Genomic DNA, 22535 nt, shown 5'->3' on the forward strand with positions numbered 1-22535 from the left:
GTCCATTATCGTATTTGCCACTGTCATTCTTAGTTTTTACAGTGTTATTGTAGGCTGTTTTTAGTGAGTATTCCAGAAGTCAAAGTTCCTTCTCACTTCAAGCTTCATGATAAGCTTTCAGATGTGCTTCCTCCTGTTTCTTACTTTCAGGGAAGAGTCATACTTGTAACATAAAGAACAACAACCCTGATAGTTTTACCTTTGACGGTTTCTGAAGAAAATATTATTAATTGTCTCTGTGCTTCACTATGGCAATATGGTAAAGGAATTTACAGGGTTGCTTATGGACTTCACTGATGTATGTGAAAATGATGATAGAGAAGAGGACCCTTGAAACTTCCTGATTTACTTCCCGCCTCCAAAGGAAAATCCATATCAAAACCACATTTGTTAATCGTTCTAGTTAATCACTCTAAATTACAGTTTAAAAGTATGAGCTGGAATGCACTATAAATATTCATGCACATATTTTATTTGTTAAATTTATTATAGGTAGGGTTGCTGGGAATTCAGATGCTGTGGACACACGATTCAGAAGAAGCATTAACCAACGCAAAAGATGATAGGAAAATAATGTCAGTAACAAATCAGAAATTTCTGGATATTCTGAATACACTTATTGGCCAGACAACTCATGATCTTACGAAGTTTGACAGAGTGAAGTTTGAAACCCTCATTACTATTCATGTGCATCAGCGTGATATATTTGATGACTTGGTAAAGTATAAATGTTAGCTGAAATCTTTAATGTAGTTCATATCTAACTTACCAAGTTTGCTATGTATCCAATATCACTGTTTGGCCTGGCCGGGATTGTGTGAGAGAATCACAGTCTCCAAGAAGGAGGTGAAAGACAGTCGCTAGAGTTCCCTTAGATTTTTCTCCTCTTAAGAGTAATTGGGCCATGGTTAGATGTAAGCAGTTTCTTGTATGGTTAGATGTAAGCACTGTTTCTTAAGCATCCACCACAGGTTGGTTAAACCTGTACATATTTAGCCCAAAGCTGGCATAAACTTCTAATGGTGGCTGGCAAGTACTTAATTGAAGAAGTGCTGCCCAGTAAGTCATTAAAGCCTTGGCTGGGAGAGGAATAGAGAATGAAAACAACAGAATTAATCAGTATACTAAAGCACAAAAGTAGCAAAGGTATGGTGACAAAAAAAAATCAGAACAAAAAAATGCTCTTAGTTACTAGAAATGAGTATTAGGAGAGAAAATAGCGGGAATAATTTTAATGGAGTAACTTTTTAATTAATCAAGTGAATTATATTTCTGTACTGCTATGATATAATTAATGTTTCTTTTTTAAGGTTAAAATGCATATAAAATCAGTGACTGATTTTGAATGGTTGAAGCAGTCCAGATTTTATTTTAAGGAAGATCTCGATCAAACATTGGTGTCAATTACGGATGTTGATTTTGTTTATCAAAATGAATTTCTGGGATGCACAGATCGGCTGGTTATAACACCATTAACAGACAGGTAAGAAGAGTGGATTCATTACATATTATCTACAATTTAATAATGATAACAATCCTAAATAGTCAAGGCGAGGGAGAACTGAAGGCAGTTGAGCTACCACATCCAAAACTCTGCCAGCCTCTTGCCAGCAGTGTGGAAGTCAGGGCAGAGCAGTGCTCTTGCATTTCTCTGACCATCTCCCCTCCCTCCTACTGCAAGGGACCTATCATGGACTTGCAGAGTCTGAGAATCTTTGAGCTCCATAGTGGGGACCTGATCCTTTGGCCACCGCTGCTGAATGGGGGCTTGTGTGTTATCCGAGTTCAACATGTAGAGTGAGGTTCAATTGCATTGTATTCGTATGCATCCTTATTCTAAACTGCAGTGATCTGGATTTGCATTTACAGATGCTACATTACTTTAGCTCAGGCTTTGGGAATGAACATGGGAGGAGCTCCAGCAGGACCTGCTGGTACCGGCAAAACAGAAACAACGAAAGACATGGGGAAAGCTTTGGGGAAATACGTAGTCGTATTTAACTGCTCAGATCAAATGGATTTCAGAGGACTGGGCCGTATTTTCAAAGGTAAGGCCTGGGCTTGTTGGACATATTGAAAAGGAGTAATGGAATTAACAGCGTTTAGTGCACCACTGGTGTTCGATATACGCTCATCAGATACTGTAGTTACTATCTGCCATAGTATCTGCCTAAGCCAGTGTATGGAAAAATTGTTAGGGAACTATAATTATGGTGATATAAGGGGGATTCTGTCCCCTGCTTATGCTGCTCACCAAGCCTTCACTCACCATCCCATGGAAACTCCTTAGACCTTCTCCTTTCTACCCTGTGCAACTTCTAAGCCCTTTTTCACCCTCCCAACCCTGCTTCGGAAACTGCTTCCCTATTCTGCACCCCCTTGAGCCTCAGACAATATGGCCAATGATCAGCAATTGTGGGAGCTGTAGTTTATTTATTTATTTAATTTATATACCACCCTATACCTGCAGGTCTTAGGGCAGTTCACAGGATAAAATCCCAGTACGTTTCTGATCATAATTCAAAGTGTTGGTGTTGACCTTTAAAGCCCTAAATACCCCCATCATTCTGCCTGGACGCTGAGGTCCAGCGCCGAAGGCCCTCTGGCGGTTCCCTCATTGTGAGAAGCAAAGCTACATGGAACCAGGCAGAGGGCCTTCTCGATAAACAACTACCTGACATTCAGAAGACACCTGAAGTCAGGGAAGTTTTTAATGTGTGACATTTTAGTGTATTTTTGGTTTTTGTTGGAAGCTACCCAGAGTGGCTGGGGAAACCCAGCCAGATGGGCGAGATGCAAATAATAAATTATTATTATTATTATTATTATTATTATTATTATTATTATTATTATTATTATTATTTTATTAAATCAGAATATAAAACAGCAAAATACATGGCTCAGCAACATCTGGAGTTAAGTGCATACCAATCTTTATCACTGGAACCTGTGTGTTTTTAAAATTCTTAAACTGGAAAATAAGAACAATATTCAATTCCTCTACCCACTTATATGAGAGTAAGTCTCATTGAACTCAGTGGTAATTCTCGAGTAGACGTTGATGGAGCTGCAAGGTTCCTGCCCTGTGGAGTTAACAGCCTGAATGCAGCAAAGAGGAATCAAGGGAAAGAGATTCAATTCAAGAATTTACGTGGGAGCAAGCCCAATTGAATTTAGTGGGACTTACTCTTGAGTAAACATGTGCAGGATTGGCCTGCCAATATCTGATAAGGGGAAATTGCAAGATAGAATAATAGTTTTTATGGAAGACTGAGTTAAGAAATGTAATAACGGTTTGTAAGATGCAAGCTGAATGTAATATGAAATTAAAATATATTTGCAATATAGGATACTGTACTACAGCCAATTGTAATGGTAATAAACAGATACTTGTTTCATAATTAGAAACGTACTGCCCTAATTTTTTCCCTAAGGAGTAATTCATTTTTTAAAATGGTCTTAGCTTTGATACTTGTGTTTAAAAGATAAGAGAAGGAAGATTACATTGCCATGCAAAAGTTAAGAAAAACAAATTCTACACCTGTAGCATGTACAAGAAAGCATTTCATATTGGATCAGAAGTGAAGATTTACTGATTCAAAGATCCATTGCCTAAGGCTGAAATCCAATGCACACTTGTCTGGGAGTAAATCCCTTTGAATTCAATGGGATTTACTTCTGAACAGGCATGTATAAGATTGCACAAGGTAAGTGGTATGTACTGAAGTTCTCACCCTGGGCCAGCAGGGGGATACTGTAGATAGTTCAGGTCCACATATGCAAATAAGGGATCTAAAGTGACCGTCAGTGATTGGATAGTTACAGAAAATGGTTACTGTTGTGTCCTAGTGGAGCTCTATATAAGCAGGCTGGCTGAACCCTTCAGTTCAGTTCTGTTCGGGCCTGTGAATAAACAAGAGCTGTTTGAAGAATCTTTGTGTCGTCTGATATGTTCACCCACAACTTAACAGTAAGATTCATGCAAGTTTAATCTCTATCTGCCACGAGACGATTCTCATCAGCCACAGCCGTGCTGGCTCACCAATGCAGGATGTAGCCCAGAACATCTGGGGAATGCCAGGTTGACAAAGGCTGGCGTACACACTATAGGTTTCTGGGGAAGTACAGGGCCGGTCTAAATGTCATGCCCCCAACACTGAGATGGCTAAAAAGGCTTTTGTATGAGGGCTGTAGCAATTGTGCGTTCAAAATAAATTGCTGAATTGAGTAGTCGGGATGTGGTATTCTGACATCACTCTTACGAAGCTTTGGGCCTGAGAAACCATAAATTTTATTAAAAGTTCTTTCCTTATGAATACTGCAGCTGCCCAGGAAAGTTGTAGGAATTGGTATGATACGCTCTTGGTGAGCGCACACACTCTTCCCATTCGCGTCTTTGACAAATATATATATATATATATATATATATATATATATATATATATATATATATATGGGAAAGTTAACATTTTAAACCGTATGTTTGAGCAAGCACTGCTGCTTGCAGACACCATACAAATGGCCTTCCAAATACATGCTGACAGTGGGTGACGCCAGCAGATGGTTTGCCATCACTTTTCTACAACATCAGTAGCAGTCTTTTGAGGTTTCTTCTCTGCATATAGCTCTGGAAGAGAGATCTTGCCCAGGCAACATAGAAGAATAAAAAATTTAACTACAGAAAGGATATAATCAGGGTAAAAAAATAAAAATCATTTTCCTCTTTTAGGACTTGCACAGTCTGGCTCCTGGGGATGCTTTGATGAATTTAACAGAATTGAATTACCGGTGTTGTCAGTAGCAGCTCAACAAATTTATATCATTTTGACAGCAAGAAAAGAAAGGAAAAAACAGTTCATATTTTCCGATGGAGATGTTGTAGATTTAAACCCAGAGTTTGGAATTTTTCTGACAATGGTAAATTTATTATGTTAAGTACACATTTTTAATTTATTGATGAGAGAAAATCAACCATATTTTTTTTTTTTGCAATATACTTGAAAATAAATTACCTTTGTGGTTAATTACTTTGTCTAACAGAGCAATATATTTGAAAACATTAAATTTATAATACCTAAATTAGGATAAACAGAAATGTCATGAAATTGTGGGAAATGTTTGAGTTCTCCAGAACTCTTTGTCAGGTAAGATGTTATAGAAAGCAGGAAGGGAGATGAGGAATATATATACCTGTGTGTATATATATTCCTCTCTCTGTGAGGAGAGAGAGCACACACAATTTTTCTAGAAAAAGGGGTGCCGGAACTCATGTCTCCCTCTTTCTCTTATAATGGCAATGGTGCCCACCTGAGAGGTGCCAGAACTGAGTTCCAGTGAGTTCCAGCTGAAAAAAAAACCACATATATCTATATCTATAGCTATAGCTATAGCTATAGCTATTAGCTATAGCTATCTCAAATTTATATTTATATTCCATGTTTGGTTTATAATTTGTTCTTCTCCTGTGGTAATTTTCCTTGTGATCTTAGGGTGAAGGTGAAGGGCAAGATAATAAATAATAAATAATTGAATTCAAAGAGGATATAGATGCATGTCATAAATCACAATTGTGCTCATAAGTTGAGACATATGCCAAATACTCTGAACAAAATTACCCCAAATTCTTTGTTTATTTGCAGAATCCTGGGTATGCTGGACGCCAGGAGCTTCCAGAAAACCTAAAAATTCAATTCAGAACTGTTGCAATGATGGTTCCAGATAGACAGGTACTATTTATCACTCACAGGCAACATATTTCTCAGCTGCATACCTTTACACAAAAAAATAATGCATTGCTCTTTGCTCTTTCTGTTATTTAAATTATAATATTAATAAATTTATTAATAACGTGCTATTCTTTTTCAGATAATCATGAGAGTGAAACTTGCAAGCTGTGGCTTTATTGAGAATGTCATACTGGCTCAGAAATTCTTTGTTCTCTATAAGCTTTGTGAAGAGCAGCTTACCAAGCAGGTAATATTGCATCACCATTATAGTGCAATAGCTGTAGACCAATGAGTGGTACATAGGTCACAAAGAGTAGTGAAACAGGACCTCTTAGTTCCCCAGAATTCTTACTTGTTAGCCTGACCTAAAAACCTTTGTAGGGGCCAGGGCATATTTCATTAACTGCGGTGGCCTGTTTCTGCAAAGGGACTTATTTGCTGGTTGCCACTTCTCTGACCAGAGCTGGTCTGTGATGGCTGACATTCTTTGTGTCCTAGGCTTCCTGGACCCGCCACAGGATTATACCCTGACACGACTAGCATATGTGATATTATAGTGATCAAGTTTTATGCCTTCAGGATATTGTAAAGTATTTGCTCTTTGATAAACCGTACAGTAGGTAACCATTTGAGTGACCATTGCACGCCACATTATCTCTGGACTATATGTTCAGGGATGAAAAGCAATATTCCATATTGTCAGCTGTGTCGCTGCCTCCGGCCCCAGAAGTGCTCAGAACCTCCCAGGTTTCCTCACCTTCCTCAAAGTGTTTGGTTGCCCCCTTTCACCACAAGATGTTGCTCTTGCTTTTGTTTTATATACCTTTTACATACAAAATTTGTCTTTTCTCAATGAACATCCAATTTCAATATATTACATTAAAGTGTTCTGGTACATTCTCTTAATTTCTCTGGTTAGGATTTTGAGTTTTTGCATTTTAGAAATATTACGGCTCAGCACACTGTTCTGTCCATGTTACTCTTTGTAGCATTTGTCGCTTTCGTTTTTAGGTTCACTATGACTTCGGCTTGAGAAATATCCTTTCAGTGTTGAGGACTCTTGGATCTCAGAAGAGGGCAAGGCCCGACGACAGCGAAATGAGTACTGTCATGAGAGGACTAAGGGACATGAACCTCTCTAAACTTGTAAGAACCCATCCATTTAAGATTTTCAGAGGATACTTTACAATGTGGCTACTATGTATTTTTCTCTTATTGCTCCTGTTTCAGATGTGTTTCAAATATTCCTCATGTTCTAAAACTAATTTTAAATCTTTAGGCATGGTGCGCATTCATTGAGTATAAAGCACTCCACTCTGTACAGCTACTAGACAGAAGTGAGTTTATAAATAAAAGAAGAACAGAAACGCATGAACACTTTTCTATAAGCACTTTCGTGAACACTGTTTATACTTATTCTGTTATTTAAATAGGCTTTTGAATTTTGCAAGCAGTCAAATAAAAAAGACTAATTCAGGAGGAGAGCTGTAGCTCCGTGGCAGAGCATCTGCTGTGGATGAATAAAGTTCCAGGTTTGTCCCCAGCATCTTCTTCAGGTAGGGCTGAGAGAGAGCCCTGTCTGAAATCCTGGTGAGCTGCTCCCAGTCAGTGTAGACAATACTCAGCTAGATGGACCAGTGGCCTTACTCAGTATAAGGCAGGTTCCTGTGTGTCTTACATCATTAAGAGTGAAACTCTGCTGCTTTATTTCTTTTACCTAAAGTAAATTATTAATGCTTACAACCCATAGATTTTAGTGGAAGTAGTTTTTCATAACCATTGCAAGTCCTATTTCTTTCACTGAGAGGCATGAGTAATTTTATCTGGATCAGTGACCATCTCTACAAATCCATAAATTATTGTGTTTTTTTTATTTTTCCAGGTAGATGAAGATGAACCCCTTTTTCTTAGTCTTATAAATGATCTCTTTCCGGGGCTGGTATTGGACAGCAATACATATGTGGACCTTCAGGCAGCCGTTGCAAATCAGGTTGAAGAGGCAGGACTGATTAACCATCCACCTTGGAATCTTAAGCTTGTCCAGGTATTACAGTATACCTCGTAAACTTAAACTGCAGAACCTACAGATGTGAATTTTTGCTCTAAATCACATTTTCCACATTTGAGCTGTCTCAGAGGATCCCTCCTCGCCTCCAGTAACAACCCAAGTATCACATTATGTAACTTGCGGTGTGCATATAGTTGTGCATTATTATCCAGAAGCAGTGATGATGATGATGATTATTATACCCCACCCTTCAGGCTAGGTTTCCCTAGCCACTCTGGGCGGCTTACAGCATATATAAAAACTTAATAAAACATCAAACATTAAAAAACATTCCGATACAGGGCTGCCTTCAGATGTCTTCTAAACGTTGTGTAGTTCTTTGTCTCCTTGACATATGAAGGGAGGATGTTCCATAGGGAACCTTTCATATTTTTCATGGTATTGACGTATACTGCCTGTTATTTGATGGCAATAGCCTATCTCTCTCTCTCTCTCTCTCTCTCTCTCTCTCTCTCTCTCTCTGTTCTGGAGGAGGGCCTGGTGCCTAAGCCAACAGCTCATGGTTCAAAATATTCCTTGTTCTCTACCAATGCAGTTTCTAATTGACTTCAGCAAATCTTAAAATCTCTTGTAAGATCTAGATACACCACATACAGATACAGAGAATGATGTTTGTATAAATGTCCTCAAGCACTACCTAGATTTAACCTTAATTGTTTTTCTCGTGGCAATTGCCTTGCCTAGTTCCGGGTAAACGTACCCATTCCCTCCCTGCTTTGCACTGGGGACATGCTCAGGAGGAAGTCCTTAGGAAAACAAGCTCAATAAGAACACAGATAATCCTAATACAGTGGTGCCCCACAAGACGAAATTAATTCGTTTCACGAGTTTTGTCGTTTTGCGATTTTTTTCGTCTTGCGAAGCACGGTGTCGGAAAAGTTTTGGAAAAGCTTCAAAAATCACCAAAGTCTTCAAAAACCTCAAAAAAGGCTACCACACCACGTGCTATGAGTTGCTCCTCAAAGTCAAGTCGCAACTGTATTAACGGTGTTAAGAAAAAGGAAACAAACTTGCAAGACGTTTCCGTCTTGCAAAGCAAGCCCATAGGGAAAATAGTATTGCGAAGCAGCTCAAAAAACAAAAAACCCTTTCGTTTTGTGAGTTTTCCGTCTTGCGAGGCATTCCTCTTGCGAGGTACCACTGTAGTTATTTCTGATTTGGCTACACTTTTTTCTCCCTCCTTGTTTTAGTTGTACGAAACTTCCAAAGTACGCCATGGGTTGATGACACTTGGGCCAAGTGGATCTGGGAAAACAACTGTTATAACTATGTTGATGAGGGCAATGACGGAGTGTGGATATCCTCACAGAGAAATGCGTATGAACCCAAAAGCTATTACTGCGCCTCAGATGTTTGGTAAACTGGATACAGCAACAAATGACTGGACAGATGGAATCTTTTCCACACTGTGGAGAAAAACGCTTAAGGCTAAAAAGGGTATGCCAGCTATAGTGTGTTCTATATAGTGCATATGGGAACTTGATTATCATCTCTCAGCATACTGCTGAAAAGGATCTTCTGTTTGCAGCTGCACTAATTGGTCTCTGTTCTAGTAAAGATAATTAAGATAACTTGAGTAAGTAATTAAGATAACTTGAGAAAATATATATTCATTTAATATAAAACTGCAATAATCTTAGGGCAGTATCCAAGCAAGTTGTTCCACTAGCACAACGAGTTCTGGCTTTGCAATGGAATTCCCTCCCTCTCTTCTCTTTCTGCATGTCCCGTAATTCTGTTCTGGAAATTTCCCCTGCCCACCAGAGCAGATTTTGAGACATAAGGGGGGTGCATAAGGAGAGGAGAGGAGACGTTACACTGTGAAAACTGAAATCCTAATGGAATTACATCATTGGATACTACCCTTACTCTTAAAAAAAAGTCTAGTGAAATTTCATGGGGACAACACTGCAAATTTATTCCAATTTAAGGCTTGAGACACATTGATTTCTATAGTGCTTAAAGATGTGCAGTGCAGCCTTAAATTAAGAACTGGAACTCACAATTGGAACACTCTCAGTGGTGTAGCCTTCACTGAGCTATGTCATTTCAGCTAGCAGGTGAGATAATCACATTTTGATGCTCCTCAATATCAACAACAAGCACCCTCCTTGTAATTGTCATTGTTGTTATTCAATGTTAGCCTCCATATTTCAGCCATATCTCTTTGTTTCCAGGCGAGAATATTTTTCTGGTTTTAGATGGCCCAGTAGATGCAATTTGGATTGAGAATCTGAATTCAGTGCTAGATGATAATAAGACTCTCACTTTAGCAAATGGTGATCGAATTCCAATGTCTCCTACTTGCAAGTTGCTCTTTGAAGTTCACAATATTGAAAATGCATCTCCTGCTACAGTTTCTAGAATGGGCATGGTGTATATCAGTTCTTCTGCACTAAGCTGGAGGCCAATATTGCAGGTACACTTTTGCAGGGATGATCAAATTTTCTTTTTCTTTTAAATAGTGTGGGTTTTAAAAGAATGTAAACTGTTTTTCTGACTTTTTTACAGGGTTGGCTAAAGACTCGTACTACACAAGAAGCTGATGTGCTGCTAGGTTTATATGATAAAGTGTTTGAAGACGCATATACATACATGAAATTAAACCTTGGTCCAAAAATGGAGCTTCTAGAGTGTAACTATATCATGCAGGTATATAGTTACTGTTGTCTCAGTTGTTCATACAGCATTGCATGATTGCCTCTAAAGAAATAAGCATAGAAATCTTGCTTCCTGACAATCTTTTGGAAAACATTAAGAACCATAGATATAAAATTGCAGTTTTTCTCGGAGATGAAGTGAAATTTGTATTTAAGTTTGATTAAGAAAGTTAAACATTGTGTAACATTTTCTCCCTTTTAAAAATATTTCCAGTCCATCAATCTTTTGGAAGGCTTGATACCATCAAAGGAAGAAGGTGGTATTGCATGCTTGGCACATCTTCACAAATTATTTGTGTTTGGCCTGATGTGGAGTTTAGGTTCCCTCTTAGAACTGGAAAGCAGGGAAAAGCTGGAAGCCTTTCTAAGAAGCCATGAGAGCAAAATAGATTTGCCACAAATTCCTAAAGGTGCTTCAGAGACAATGTATGAGTACTACGTTGCTGATTATGGTAAGTGAAAAAGCAGTGCAATGCTCTTTAATAATTAAGTGCACAAGCCTCCAGTACTGGAGATGTTCTTTCCAGCATGTTGCTAAACTTCCAAAGAAAGGCATTTATATTTGGCCATAATGAATATGTAATAATGAATGAGGACTAATGAATTGAAATACAGCTAAGGTGAGATGGTGGCTTTGTACAGGCCGACGCACAGGTCCTTTTGGACCTGGAAGAGGGTGGGGTGAGCTTATGTGCACTCTGCCGATGAGTGCGGGGACCAGGAACAGAACTCCTCTGCGTCAGTGAGAGGTGTCAGCAAGAGGGGGAAGGTCATTTTGATTTCCCCGAAACACAACTGAAATCAGTAAATAAATAAAATGGTGGCTACTGATACTGTTAGTGCTCTGAGTTTTGACTCTTCCGAAATTCTTTCTCCTCTCTGAAACATAACAGAATTTTGACAGAAGCTTGCAGATTCCTCTGCATCATTTCATGCCAGCCCTACTTCAGACCTTGGCCTTCTAACTCACAAAGGGCTGTAAAGAGGGCAAGATTATGTGCTGGAGTGGGGGATAGGGGGAGATTAGCAGTATAAACCTGCTCCTTCTCTCTTGCGTGTGTGCATGCAATTATTTACATGTAAGTAATCTGAATGCCTGAATAGGGCTCTAGTGTCTGATGGATGAGCTCAGCTCACTAATGGCTGAGTTTTGATTGTTAAGACTTCTTTCCTAAAAGAAGCAGAATTAGGGAGTGTAAAGCTTTCCTTTTATTTCTTGCCATTCTTCCTTACAGTGATCATTATGGAGTGAATGGACTTTATTCTGAATCCACCAGTGACTCAAAATCACCTATGTGATAACACTCTGGAGATTCATGTGACTGAGCATAATAGTATGAGAAAAGAAGTTGGCTTCCTTTAATTCACCAAGTCTTTTGATCCCATGTAGAATAGGTCCAATGGGTTCTGTGTCATTCTTTGTTCGCTAGGAAGTACTGTGGAGTTGCTGGTAAAAGAAGTGAAATAATTAGAGCTTTTCCACCATTATTTTGCTACTTTTAGGTGACTGGGATCATTGGAATAAAAAAGTTCAGGAATATGTTTATCCAACAGACAGTGTTCCTGAATATTCATCTATTCTGGTTCCAAATGTTGACAATGTCAGAACCCAGTTTTTAATGGATACCATAGCAAAACAACACAAAGTAAGTGCAAATTTTCTTTGCAAAATGTGAGTAGGTAATGTCTTTTTATGCCCAAACTACCTTATTATATATATGTCCTTTTGTGTCTATGATTAACAACAACAACACAGACTATTATAGACACAGAAAATGTTCCTCTGCTTGATTTAAAAAACAACCACCAAAAACCCACACTAATGCAGCCCCTGTGACCCATCTCATGACATCTCCTAACTTCAGCAGTGGTTATTCTGGGGTTTGCAATAACCCCCCCCCACCAAGGGACTGGGAAACCCCTATTGAATATGTGGCCTTTTGCTCAATATAGGTCTAACTCCAAACAATGATTTATAGGGCAGGGGTGGCTAATCGGTTTGGTGTGCAGATTTGCCCTCCCCTCAAGTAGTCCCCCCCCCAACTTAACACCACCCCCAATTTTGGCAGCAGCAACAATAAATAAATAAAATTTAAGCAGTCACAGCTCTCAATTGAAAATGCCCAGATCCAATCCTAACTGAATGATGATTTAGCAATTATTGTTTCAAAAGGGAGTTAGCAATGAGCAAAAGGATTGTGGTGTCCTTCCTTCCCCTTTTCTGTCCCATAAAAATATATTGATTTTTGCCATTTATATTTTGGTAAGGGCTGAAGCCTGAATAGAATGGGAAAGTAAGTAGTAGGTTAGAAAGAAAACCAACATAATTATATTAAAAATTCTGTTTCAAACCATTTTTGTGCAGTGGAGTAGCTTTATTATACAAGCCTGATAATAAATTGGCGTAACGTTGTTGCAGGCAGTGTTGCTTATTGGTGAACAAGGAACAGCAAAGACTGTAATGATTAAAGGTTATTTAAAAAAGTACGATCCTGAAGAACATTTATCAAAATGTTTAAACTTTTCCTCAGCAACAGAACCTGGAATGTTTCAGGTAAGCTGTAGGTTTGATAATCAGTTCTACACAATGTGCTTGCAGAAATATTTAAAATTCTTTGCAATAATCTTACGTGTAGCTGCCTTGAGCCCTGGTTCTGAGGGGAGGGGAAAACGGATAAGAATGAATGAATGAATGCAAAGCCTGATCTCGTTCTCTGTTTTTAACACCAAGTTCCAACAATATTCATGCTCCCAAGTTATTTGGGAACTTATCTGAGAACTTACATAAATTGGAAAACACATTTTAAGAATGGTTTTTTTTAAAAACAAACAAGCAAGGATTTGTAAATTACTTTGGTGATTACTTACATATTTCCCCCTCTTTTTGTGTTCTTTGTTAAGAGGACAATAGAAAGTTATGTGGACAAACGGATGGGAAGTACCTATGGACCGCCAAACGGCAGAAAAATGACAATATTCATTGATGATATTAACATGCCAATTATTAACGAATGGGGAGATCAGGTAGAGTTATAAAATTGTGCATAGTAATATCGTTAAGTACTGCGTCGCTCTGTAATGTTGTCAGTAAAAGTCTGGTGTACTGTGACCTTGGGGAAAGGGCACATCAAAGGATGCATGTTCCATGCCTTCCATGGCATAGGGGTCAAAAAAGGAAAAAAATGGTAGCTCTTCAGAGTGCCCAAGTCAACCTAGCCCAGTGTGCCCAGGAGGAAGCCCCAAACCCCAGGAACAGTCTCCCCAAAGCCCAGAGCTGCCTCAGGATTCCATGGAAGGCTCTTCCCAAAAAAGAGTATTGAATTCAGTGCCTTGGGCAGGCTTAAATCCAGGGCTCCTATGCCTCCCCAAAGGAGCAGGGGTGGGTGGGTTAGAGGGGGAGGCTAGCGGCTGTTGGTACTCCCTGTTCACTCATGCCCAATGGGGTTTAGGGAAACAGCTTACAGAAGGCTGCCCACAGGGAAGCAAGGACCATATCTCCCCAATCTCTGTAGAAGAGTCTCAATTAGGCATCCAGCTTGCCCAGCCTGTTCCCTGTGTCTTCACTGGGTTTTGTCCTTCTCTCTGAGGCTTTTTATACCCTCCCTGTCTCCCCTCCCTTCATTCTTCCTAAGGCACAGCAACCAGGCTCCTTCTCCACCATTAGAAAGCTGATGGAGAATGTCCACCCTTCTCCACATGTGGAGCCTCCTGGCGACAGTCATAAAGTTATTTCTAATGATGGTTGCAATTGCCTTTTTTTGTAATTTGAATCTACAGTGGTACCTCGGGTTACAAACACTTCAGGTTACAGACTCCGCTAACCCGGAAGTAGTACCTCGGGTTAAGAACTTTACCTCAGGATGAGGACAGAAATCACGCGCCAGTGGCGGGGTGGCAACAGGAGGCCCCATTAGCTAAAGTAGTACCTCATGTTAAGAATGGTTTCAGGTTAAGAACGGACCTTCAGAACGAATTAAGTTCATACCCCGAGGTACCACTGTACTGATTCAGAGGTTGGTGCCTGGTAGTGTGGATTAGGGCCAACTTAAAGGGTTAGGTACCAGCAAAGGACAAATGAACCCTGACTGCCCATCACATCTGGATCCAATCTGGGTGCAGGTGCAGTTTTGGGACTGAATCATCCTAGGTTGCCTTGATGTATATGAACTGTTAGCATTTTTTGCTAACACTGACCACCTCAAATGCGACATGGCCTGATTCAGCCAACAGAAATTTAAGCACCATGTAAATTTTGTTGATTTAAATAGGACAAAAGCATAGACATTGTCAAGTGTAGCATATTTCATACTGTACCCTATGTCTAGAATAAAGTAACAAATTATTTGGCTAAATTAGCAGGGTTGTATCTCTGGTATTTTGTTTTCAATGAATGGTTAACATTTCTTCTATTAATTCCATAGGTAACAAATGAAATAGTGAGGCAGATGATGGAAATGGAAGGAATGTACAGTTTGGATAAACCTGGAGATTTTACTACGATTGTTGATGTGCAGTTAATAGCAGCAATGATTCACCCAGGAGGCGGTCGAAATGATATCCCACAGCGCTTAAAAAGGCAGTTTACGGTTTTTAACTGCACTCTGCCAACCAATGCATCCATAGACAAAATCTTTGGTATATGTTTTTCTAGTACTTTCAAATTGAATTTGTTTTATATTAATTGTCTAGGTTGCTCCTGTGTAGAATGTAAATTCCTTTCTCTCCTTCTTAAAGCAACAGAGATTCTAAAAAACAATTACTTAAAAAAACAACCACCAAGTATTACAGACGTGACATAAAACTACAGTTAAGGCCATTCTGTATAAAATCATTCGAATGCCTAGGCAAACAGAAAACTATTAACTTATTTATTTGTTATATAGGTTTTATGCTATGTTCTTCCTTCAAGATAGTAGCACTGGAGTGTTCACAACATAAAATATATTTTAATGTTCATTCATTTCTATTCTGTTGCTTCCTATGAAACATCTCAAAGCTATCTATCTAATTTCATGTATACAAACAATTTCATGTATACAAACAATTTCTACATATGTCTATTGGTTCAAAATGAGATCCGTGAGATTTATGCTCAAAAGTAGTCAGGGCAGTGAGATCGTCAGACCACAAAGTAGTGGATGGGGGCGAGAGCTCACCCTCCCAGCCTTGAAGTATAGGATAACTCTCTTGGCAGTCTTAAGGGCTTGCACGATCCACTTTCATTGCCCATCTGTTCATCAGTTTCGTATAAAAAGACTGTTTCAAGTCCAACACAGATAAAAACTGCGATAAACACTTTAAAGTTACGTTGAAAGACAGAGCGTCTTCAACAGGCACTGATACAACACTAGAGATGGCGCCTGTCTGATACGTAATGGGAAATATAAACACATACAAAAAGGCAGTCGAAAATCAAAAACACTTGAAACGCAAGCAGCATCTAGCTTGGCACCTCAAACTATTTTTTCCCATTATTTTTTTTATTAAATTTCTGTTTATTAGTGAAAATAAATGTTCTAGAGATATAGTGCCACTACCATAAGCACGTTTCTACATTAAATAATTTGTTATGAGCTAGATTTTTGCTTGTACAATAAGTTATAACATAAGTCATTTATAATGTCCACTGCTTAGTATCTTCCTTCTTTCTGAAGCCGTATCATTGCTCTGCTGCATTTTGTAGTCAAATCAATTCATCAGCTGAACTTAGTGTTAGTAATCCCATACAACCAAAGGAGAGACCAGTGAAGATTACAGACACATACACGCTGCAATGAAATGCTTGACTTCTCTTTGATTTCTCTCGCATCAAAACAGTAGCTATTGACTTGTCTAAAGTTAAGTACAGCTGTAGATTGTTCCTGGAGATGTATGTTTAGCGTTCAGCCCTTCATGAGAATATATAATTTTGGAGTCATGTTAAAGTTATCAATATACCGTTATTTTTCAGGGATAATTGGCTGTGGATACTTTCATTCATGTAGACATTTCAAGCCTGAAGTATGTGAAATGATACCAAAATTAGTGTCAGCAGGCAGAATCTTGTGGCAGTGGACTAAGGTAAAGATGAACATAATTATTTGAAAAATATTCCCTATTTATGGGTTTAACACAGGATTAAAATCTGCTCATATATTGCCTGTAGTGTATAGGTTCTGTAAGGTTTCCATGGTTGGAAGGAATGGAGTTGACTGGGGAAGAAACTACCCGTGCATCCATTCTTAGCAGATCATAGAATTGTAGAGTTGGAAGGGACCCCAAGAGTCATGTAGTTCAACCCTCTGCGATGCAGGAATCAACGCTGAAAATAACATACAGCCTGGAGCTAATATTTAGTCATTTCTTCTGATTACATTTTAATGGGAAATTGTGGTTGCAAAACTAGAATTTGCATATTGAATTGGAATTATTGACCTCAAAATTCCCATCAGCCACCATCAAAGAGGCAGGCAGTTTCCACTCAAGCGACTCTCTTATTTTGCTTGTTTTTAGTGTGAGTGTTGTAGGGCTGCTTTGAACTTCTCTGCATGGAATCACCCAAGGGAAGCTTCAGATTTGCCCAAATGCATGAAAAACATATCACTTTCTAGGTGTTGCTGGATTCCAGCTCACATCATCCCCAGCTATTGGCCATGCTGGCTAGGGCTGGTGAATGCTGGCGTCAAACAGCACATGGAGGGACACAAATGGTTCTTTCTGATACATAAACAAGTGCATGTTCACAGTGTTTATTGCTTGCTTCATTTCCTACTCCCTGCCAGAAGGATCTATGCTCCAGGTATCATTTATCCTGTGAATGCAGAGGTGAGGAGAACTCCACTAGATCCTGTCGCAGCTCAAAATTCCAAGTGCCTCTGGCTCATTGGTGGTTGGTAGTTGGAGACCCATTGTAGTGTAGTGGTTATAGTGTTGTACTAAGACCCTGGAGACTAGGGTTCAAATCCCCACTCACAGAGTGACCCTGGGCCAATCAGCAACTTTCAGCCTAACCTACCTCAGGATTGTTGCAAGGATAAAATTAGGTGGGGGAACTATGTATGCCACCATGAGGTAATGGAAGGAAATGTGAGGTCCATAATACAGTAAAATAAAGTCCCTTTACTGCCCTTATGAGGTTTGCCATTTAAAAAACAAACCAAACCTGTAGACCTCAGTGCAGGCCCTGTTTTATTTTTTATACCTGTTCATATGCTTTTGCGTTAGGTGAAAATGTTGCCCACACCATCCAAATTTCATTACATCTTCAATCTGAGAGATCTTTCCAGAATTTGGCAAGGAATGTTAACTATAAAATCAGAAGAATGTACGGACCTCAGGACTCTCCTGTCGCTATTTAAACATGAATGCACGAGAGTAATTGCTGACAGGTATGATCATTATATTATTTACTGAAGAATTACAAACACTGAGATGAAGTCATGCCAGTGTGACATTGTGTTCAGCCATCTTGATTCAGAATGGCTCCCGGCACCCAAGCAGTGATGAAGCCTTTCACCCCCACCTTGGGAACCCTTGTGCTGAGTTTGGTGATGCTATCTGAAGAGGCTGCTGAACTATAGAGGAGAAACAGTTTCCCAAAATATATAGCAGATCTAGTCCACAGCTGAGGGACACCCACACCCACATAAATCTTTAGCCATCTTTTCACTCTTCTACAGTGGAAACTTTCTATTCATCATACCTGAATTGTGTCTTCTAGATTTGTTTGCGAAGAAGATGAAGCTTGGTTTGAAAGAAACTTTTCTAGAGTTATTGAAGAACATGTAGATTCAGAACTGGTACCAATAATTGAAGAAGAACCATATCTTGTTGATTTTTTACGGGATATGCCTGAGCCAACTGGTGAAGAGCCTGAAGATTTTGTGTTTGAAGCACCAAAAATTTATGAATTGGTATTTATTTACTTAATTCCAAACCCCTCCTTTATTGGGTTTCAACAATAGCATGCTCAGATCTATAATGGATACCTATACAAGAATGGCATGGAACTCTCAGGCCCCAGGATCAAATGCAGGCCTCCAAGCCTCTCTGTCCCCCAAGACTGTCCACAGGCCATGCCCCTTCCTTACTGGCCCTGCTATGTGCTCTCCTGGAGTGCTTTAGCTATATGAATGTACTTGGACTGAATGCCTTTGGACTGTGGAAGGCTGACCATGAGGGAATGCAGCCCTAGGTCTGAAAAATGTTCCCTACTCTTGACTATAAATAATCCCAAATGTTGCTAATATTGTGGATTATTGCTAGAGGAAATTCAGAGTTAGAACCAGATGAATTAGGGGGTGGGGTGGGGACGAGAAAGACGTATTATGCTGCTTTTTTATTTGCCTGTAATGGAATGCAACCAGGGTGAGGAAGGCAGGCAGGGGCAACACCAGGGCTTCCTGCACTCGGACTTTTTCCTCCTGTACCCACATAGAGCCAACAGACAACAACTCAGTGGCGTAGCGTGGGGGGTGCAGGGGGGGCCGGCCGCACCGGGCGCAACATCTGGGAGTTAGGGTTAGGGGGTGCAAATCCACGGGTTAGGGGGCGCAAATCCACGGGTTAGGGGGCGCAAATTACTTGCCTTGCCCCGGGTGCTGACAACCCACGCTACGCCACTGCACCAACTGCCCTGCTGAAATGAAGAAAACGTTGTGGGACACAGGCAAAGACAAAGTCAGGGACTACTCCAGTCAGACTATTGCCCACCTGCCCCACTTAAACCAACTTACAACAGTTGCCCTGTGGGGAAGAATATGGGGGCATGTTAGCTCCTTCCCAGTGAGGCTGGTTGTTTCATTTTGTAGCATGTGGTTCTGGGTGTTTTTGTTGCATTTCATAACAGGTTTTTAGCTGCTTTAAAGACTCTTGTTAAAAAGTGGGGTATAAGTCAAACTAAACAAATTGAGGTAGATTGCCGTGTTGGTCTGCCGTAGCCAAAACAAAATAAAAAAAATTCCTTCCAGTAGCACCTTAGAGACCAGCTAAGTTTGTTATTGGTATGAGCTTTTTATGCATGCACACGAAAGCTCATACCAATAACAAACTTAGTTGGTCTCTAAGGTGCTACTGGAAGGAATTTTTTTATTAAATAAATTGAGTAAAACTGGTGCTCTGTATGGTAGATAGCAGAATATTGTAGGTCAGGATAGGCAAGGCACTGGGAGCCACATCAAAAACATCACAAGCTTGTGGGTGACTGGTAGCTTTTCATATTCATTTGTGTTTGATTAACACAATTAATAAACATTATTTTCATAAGTATGGCTATAGGAAGTTGAACCTATTGCAGCAGTTATCTGCAGGAGCAGTTGCCAAAACCATTTGTGTGTGTATTAGAAATGATCATACAAAAGAAGTAGAAAACTAAATCTAGAGGCAATCCACTGTTATATGCAGCTACTGCTTGGGCTAAATAGCCCACCATTAGTGGAATAAACAACATAAACACTTATCAGATACGGAACTGCCCACGAGTTAAGTCAGTCCTGGGGAATACATATACCTACACCTCCTTGAAATTCGTTTTTGACAAATCCTATCTTGAGAAAAATAAGCTGATATCATATCATTTCTAGGATATGATCTGTGTAAATAAATAAATAAAAAATCTGGTAAACCCTTAAGGACATTTTTCAAAGACATATGATTTTCTTTTATTCATATTTTTAAAAATGCTTTTACATTAATTTATTGAAACTATTTTTTTAGGGGGGAAAGCTATCCTTATTTTCTTCTTTTTTAGATTCCATCTCTTGACTTCTTATCTGACAAACTGCAGTACTATCAGAAGCAGTATAACGAAGCTGTCAGAGGTGGATTCCTGGATTTGGTGTTTTTCAAAGATGCTATAACACATCTTGTTAAGGTCTGAATGCTTATTTAAAGTTATAGTCTTCATTTCATTTCCTGCACTGGTGGGAAGGGGGAGTCATGGCAGAGCAGAGTAGATCTCAGGGGAGCTCCAACCTAGCAATGTCTTTATTCCTTCTCAACAGGTCAGCTCATTCTCCATAGTCAGAACTAAAGTCCAAAAGATTATGGCATTTTAGATTAAGTCAGCATAGAGCATACAGCATATAGCTACGCCAGATCCAAACTCCATTCAGGAGTGGAACTACTACCGGCAGTGGAGAAACAAACTTTTAAAATCCAATTTGTGTTACATCATCCTTTTGCCTGCGTAACTTACACCAGGTTGCCAGCTCATGTGACTGAGCTGAATGGGTTTAGGATTCAGCCTAAATCCCCACCTTTGGTCCTGTCCATGCTATTCCCCTGGAGTGCCCTTCATTCATGGCTTAAGAGCCACCAAGTTCAGCTCAACTGTCCAAGCCCCAGGTGAGCTGGGAGGAGGGATTTGGGTCAGCATACATGTGACCGAGTTGGGTCTTAAGCCAGAAACCAGCCAGGTGAGTTGGGGATCCACCACATCCTAACTTGCTCATCCCAGTTAGGACCGCGCCCTTATTTTATCGAAACATTATGAACTTCCTTTTATCAGTGTCTCGAGACATTTTTCAAAACTTGAAAGCAACAAGTAAACAACAAGCAACACAAATAAAACAAGCAACAAGTAGAAGAATAATTTTATAGTCAGATAGTTTAAAGGTAGTAAAACAGTTTTCAAAAGTCTGGGTGAATGGGGGGGAAGTTTTTGCAAGGAACTGAAAAGAAAACAAAGTTGTGCTCAGCTTGTACTGCTCTGGAAAAGGGCATTCTGTAACTGGAAAAGCCTTGAAGATGAAAGCTTCACCTTTGAAGGAGGTGGTATTTAAAGAAGGACATTGGCTGATTACCTCAAAAATGCGGTTGATGCTCTTTTTTTAAAAAAACAACAGCCCGCAGAAGCACCATATAAGAGAATTCTGTTGTCATTGGATATATATTTTTTGCAAAAATTACATGCCATATTAAAATATGCTGCCCTTGTATAAGTAGCGTCTTTGGAATTGGTGGAGAGGGGTAGGGAATCTAGAATACTGGGAAGATTTATTAAACTATGCACCATTCAATGGTTCTTTTATAAAAGCTTATTACAAAAATATTTTTGGATAATTATTTAACTTTGTTGACTTTGCATAACGAATTAAGTAGATAATCTCCCCCCCTTTTTTTTGTAATGCAGATTTCACGAATAATTCGTACAGCATGTGGGAATGCTTTACTTGTAGGAGTTGGTGGTTCCGGAAAGCAGAGTCTTTCTAGGCTAGCCTCTTTTATAGCTGGATATAAAATATTTCAGATAACTTTAACGCGGTGAGAAAAAATACATTTCAAATAAGTGGTTGATGATGTGCTGTTTTCCCTATATAATTAGAAGCTACTGTTTGTATATATACACCATTATATGAGAATAAAGAAGATGAAATTCATGGCTAGAAGGCCATCATAAAGACAGCCTGACATATCCATGTGTTCATGATGTCACTGATCCTGTGGTCTATGACAGGCATGGCCAAACTTGGCCCTCCAGATGTTTTGGAACTACAGTTCCCATCATTCCTGACCACTGGTCCTGTTAGCTAGGGATGATGGGAGTTGTAGTCCCAAAACATCTGGAGGGCCGAGTTTGGCCATGCCTGGTCTATGAGGATATAATGTAGACAATTTCGTTCTCAACAAAGTTCTATCAAAATTCATCAATTACTGAAGAGATTGATAATGTTGAAATAATGGTTTGGCTCCAGAAGTTCCCCTACATGTGTTGGGGTTTCCACTTTACCTAGTTATGGCCCCTCCAAGCCCCATAGTATGCCGCTCTAAAGCCAGTGCAGATGGTACAAACAGGGTGGCACGTGGGGAGGCGGGAATGTTTACAGTTATGGCAGGGGGTGTTCTTGCTTTCCCACATTCCTTCTTTTTTCTTATTTAAAAACACCTTTAAAGCCACTTTCGACTTCCCTGCTCTGAGAGGAATGGCAAAGTCACTAGCTTTCAAAATTGTTTTGAACCAAAAAAAGGGGGTGGGGAGGGAGAAAAATGGCAAGCACTCTGCTGCAGTTACTAGTCATTTTGAGGGTTGTTGAAGCTGAATTGTAGCCCTTGAAATGGCCACTCCCATTTGTCACTAGTGAATGAGGTGACGGCCTGACAAAT

The 22535-nt window shown here is 39.6% G+C and overlaps 1 protein-coding gene across 1 annotated transcript in view; it reads left to right on the forward strand.

The window, feature by feature from the left end:
- The window catches only part of DNAH8 (dynein axonemal heavy chain 8), a 129896-nt gene that overhangs the window by 59181 nt on the left and 48180 nt on the right, over positions 1 to 22535 (forward strand). Inside the window, exons 42-62 of the mRNA XM_081186333.1 lie at positions 493 to 717; positions 1311 to 1483; positions 1870 to 2048; positions 4730 to 4917; positions 5640 to 5726; positions 5866 to 5973; positions 6738 to 6872; positions 7609 to 7770; positions 8985 to 9231; positions 9972 to 10213; positions 10306 to 10446; positions 10669 to 10906; positions 11958 to 12100; positions 12874 to 13008; positions 13356 to 13478; positions 14876 to 15089; positions 16405 to 16514; positions 17658 to 17821; positions 18154 to 18346; positions 20182 to 20304; positions 21565 to 21695. Of these exons, the coding sequence (XP_081042459.1) occupies positions 493 to 717; positions 1311 to 1483; positions 1870 to 2048; positions 4730 to 4917; positions 5640 to 5726; positions 5866 to 5973; positions 6738 to 6872; positions 7609 to 7770; positions 8985 to 9231; positions 9972 to 10213; positions 10306 to 10446; positions 10669 to 10906; positions 11958 to 12100; positions 12874 to 13008; positions 13356 to 13478; positions 14876 to 15089; positions 16405 to 16514; positions 17658 to 17821; positions 18154 to 18346; positions 20182 to 20304; positions 21565 to 21695 (3461 nt within the window). The remainder of the gene's footprint in view (positions 1 to 492; positions 718 to 1310; positions 1484 to 1869; positions 2049 to 4729; positions 4918 to 5639; positions 5727 to 5865; positions 5974 to 6737; positions 6873 to 7608; positions 7771 to 8984; positions 9232 to 9971; positions 10214 to 10305; positions 10447 to 10668; positions 10907 to 11957; positions 12101 to 12873; positions 13009 to 13355; positions 13479 to 14875; positions 15090 to 16404; positions 16515 to 17657; positions 17822 to 18153; positions 18347 to 20181; positions 20305 to 21564; positions 21696 to 22535) is intronic.

The sequence above is a fragment of the Podarcis bocagei genome, assembly GCF_964188305.1.
Source record: "Podarcis bocagei genome assembly, chromosome: 3".
Lineage (NCBI taxonomy): Eukaryota > Metazoa > Chordata > Lepidosauria > Squamata > Lacertidae > Podarcis > Podarcis bocagei.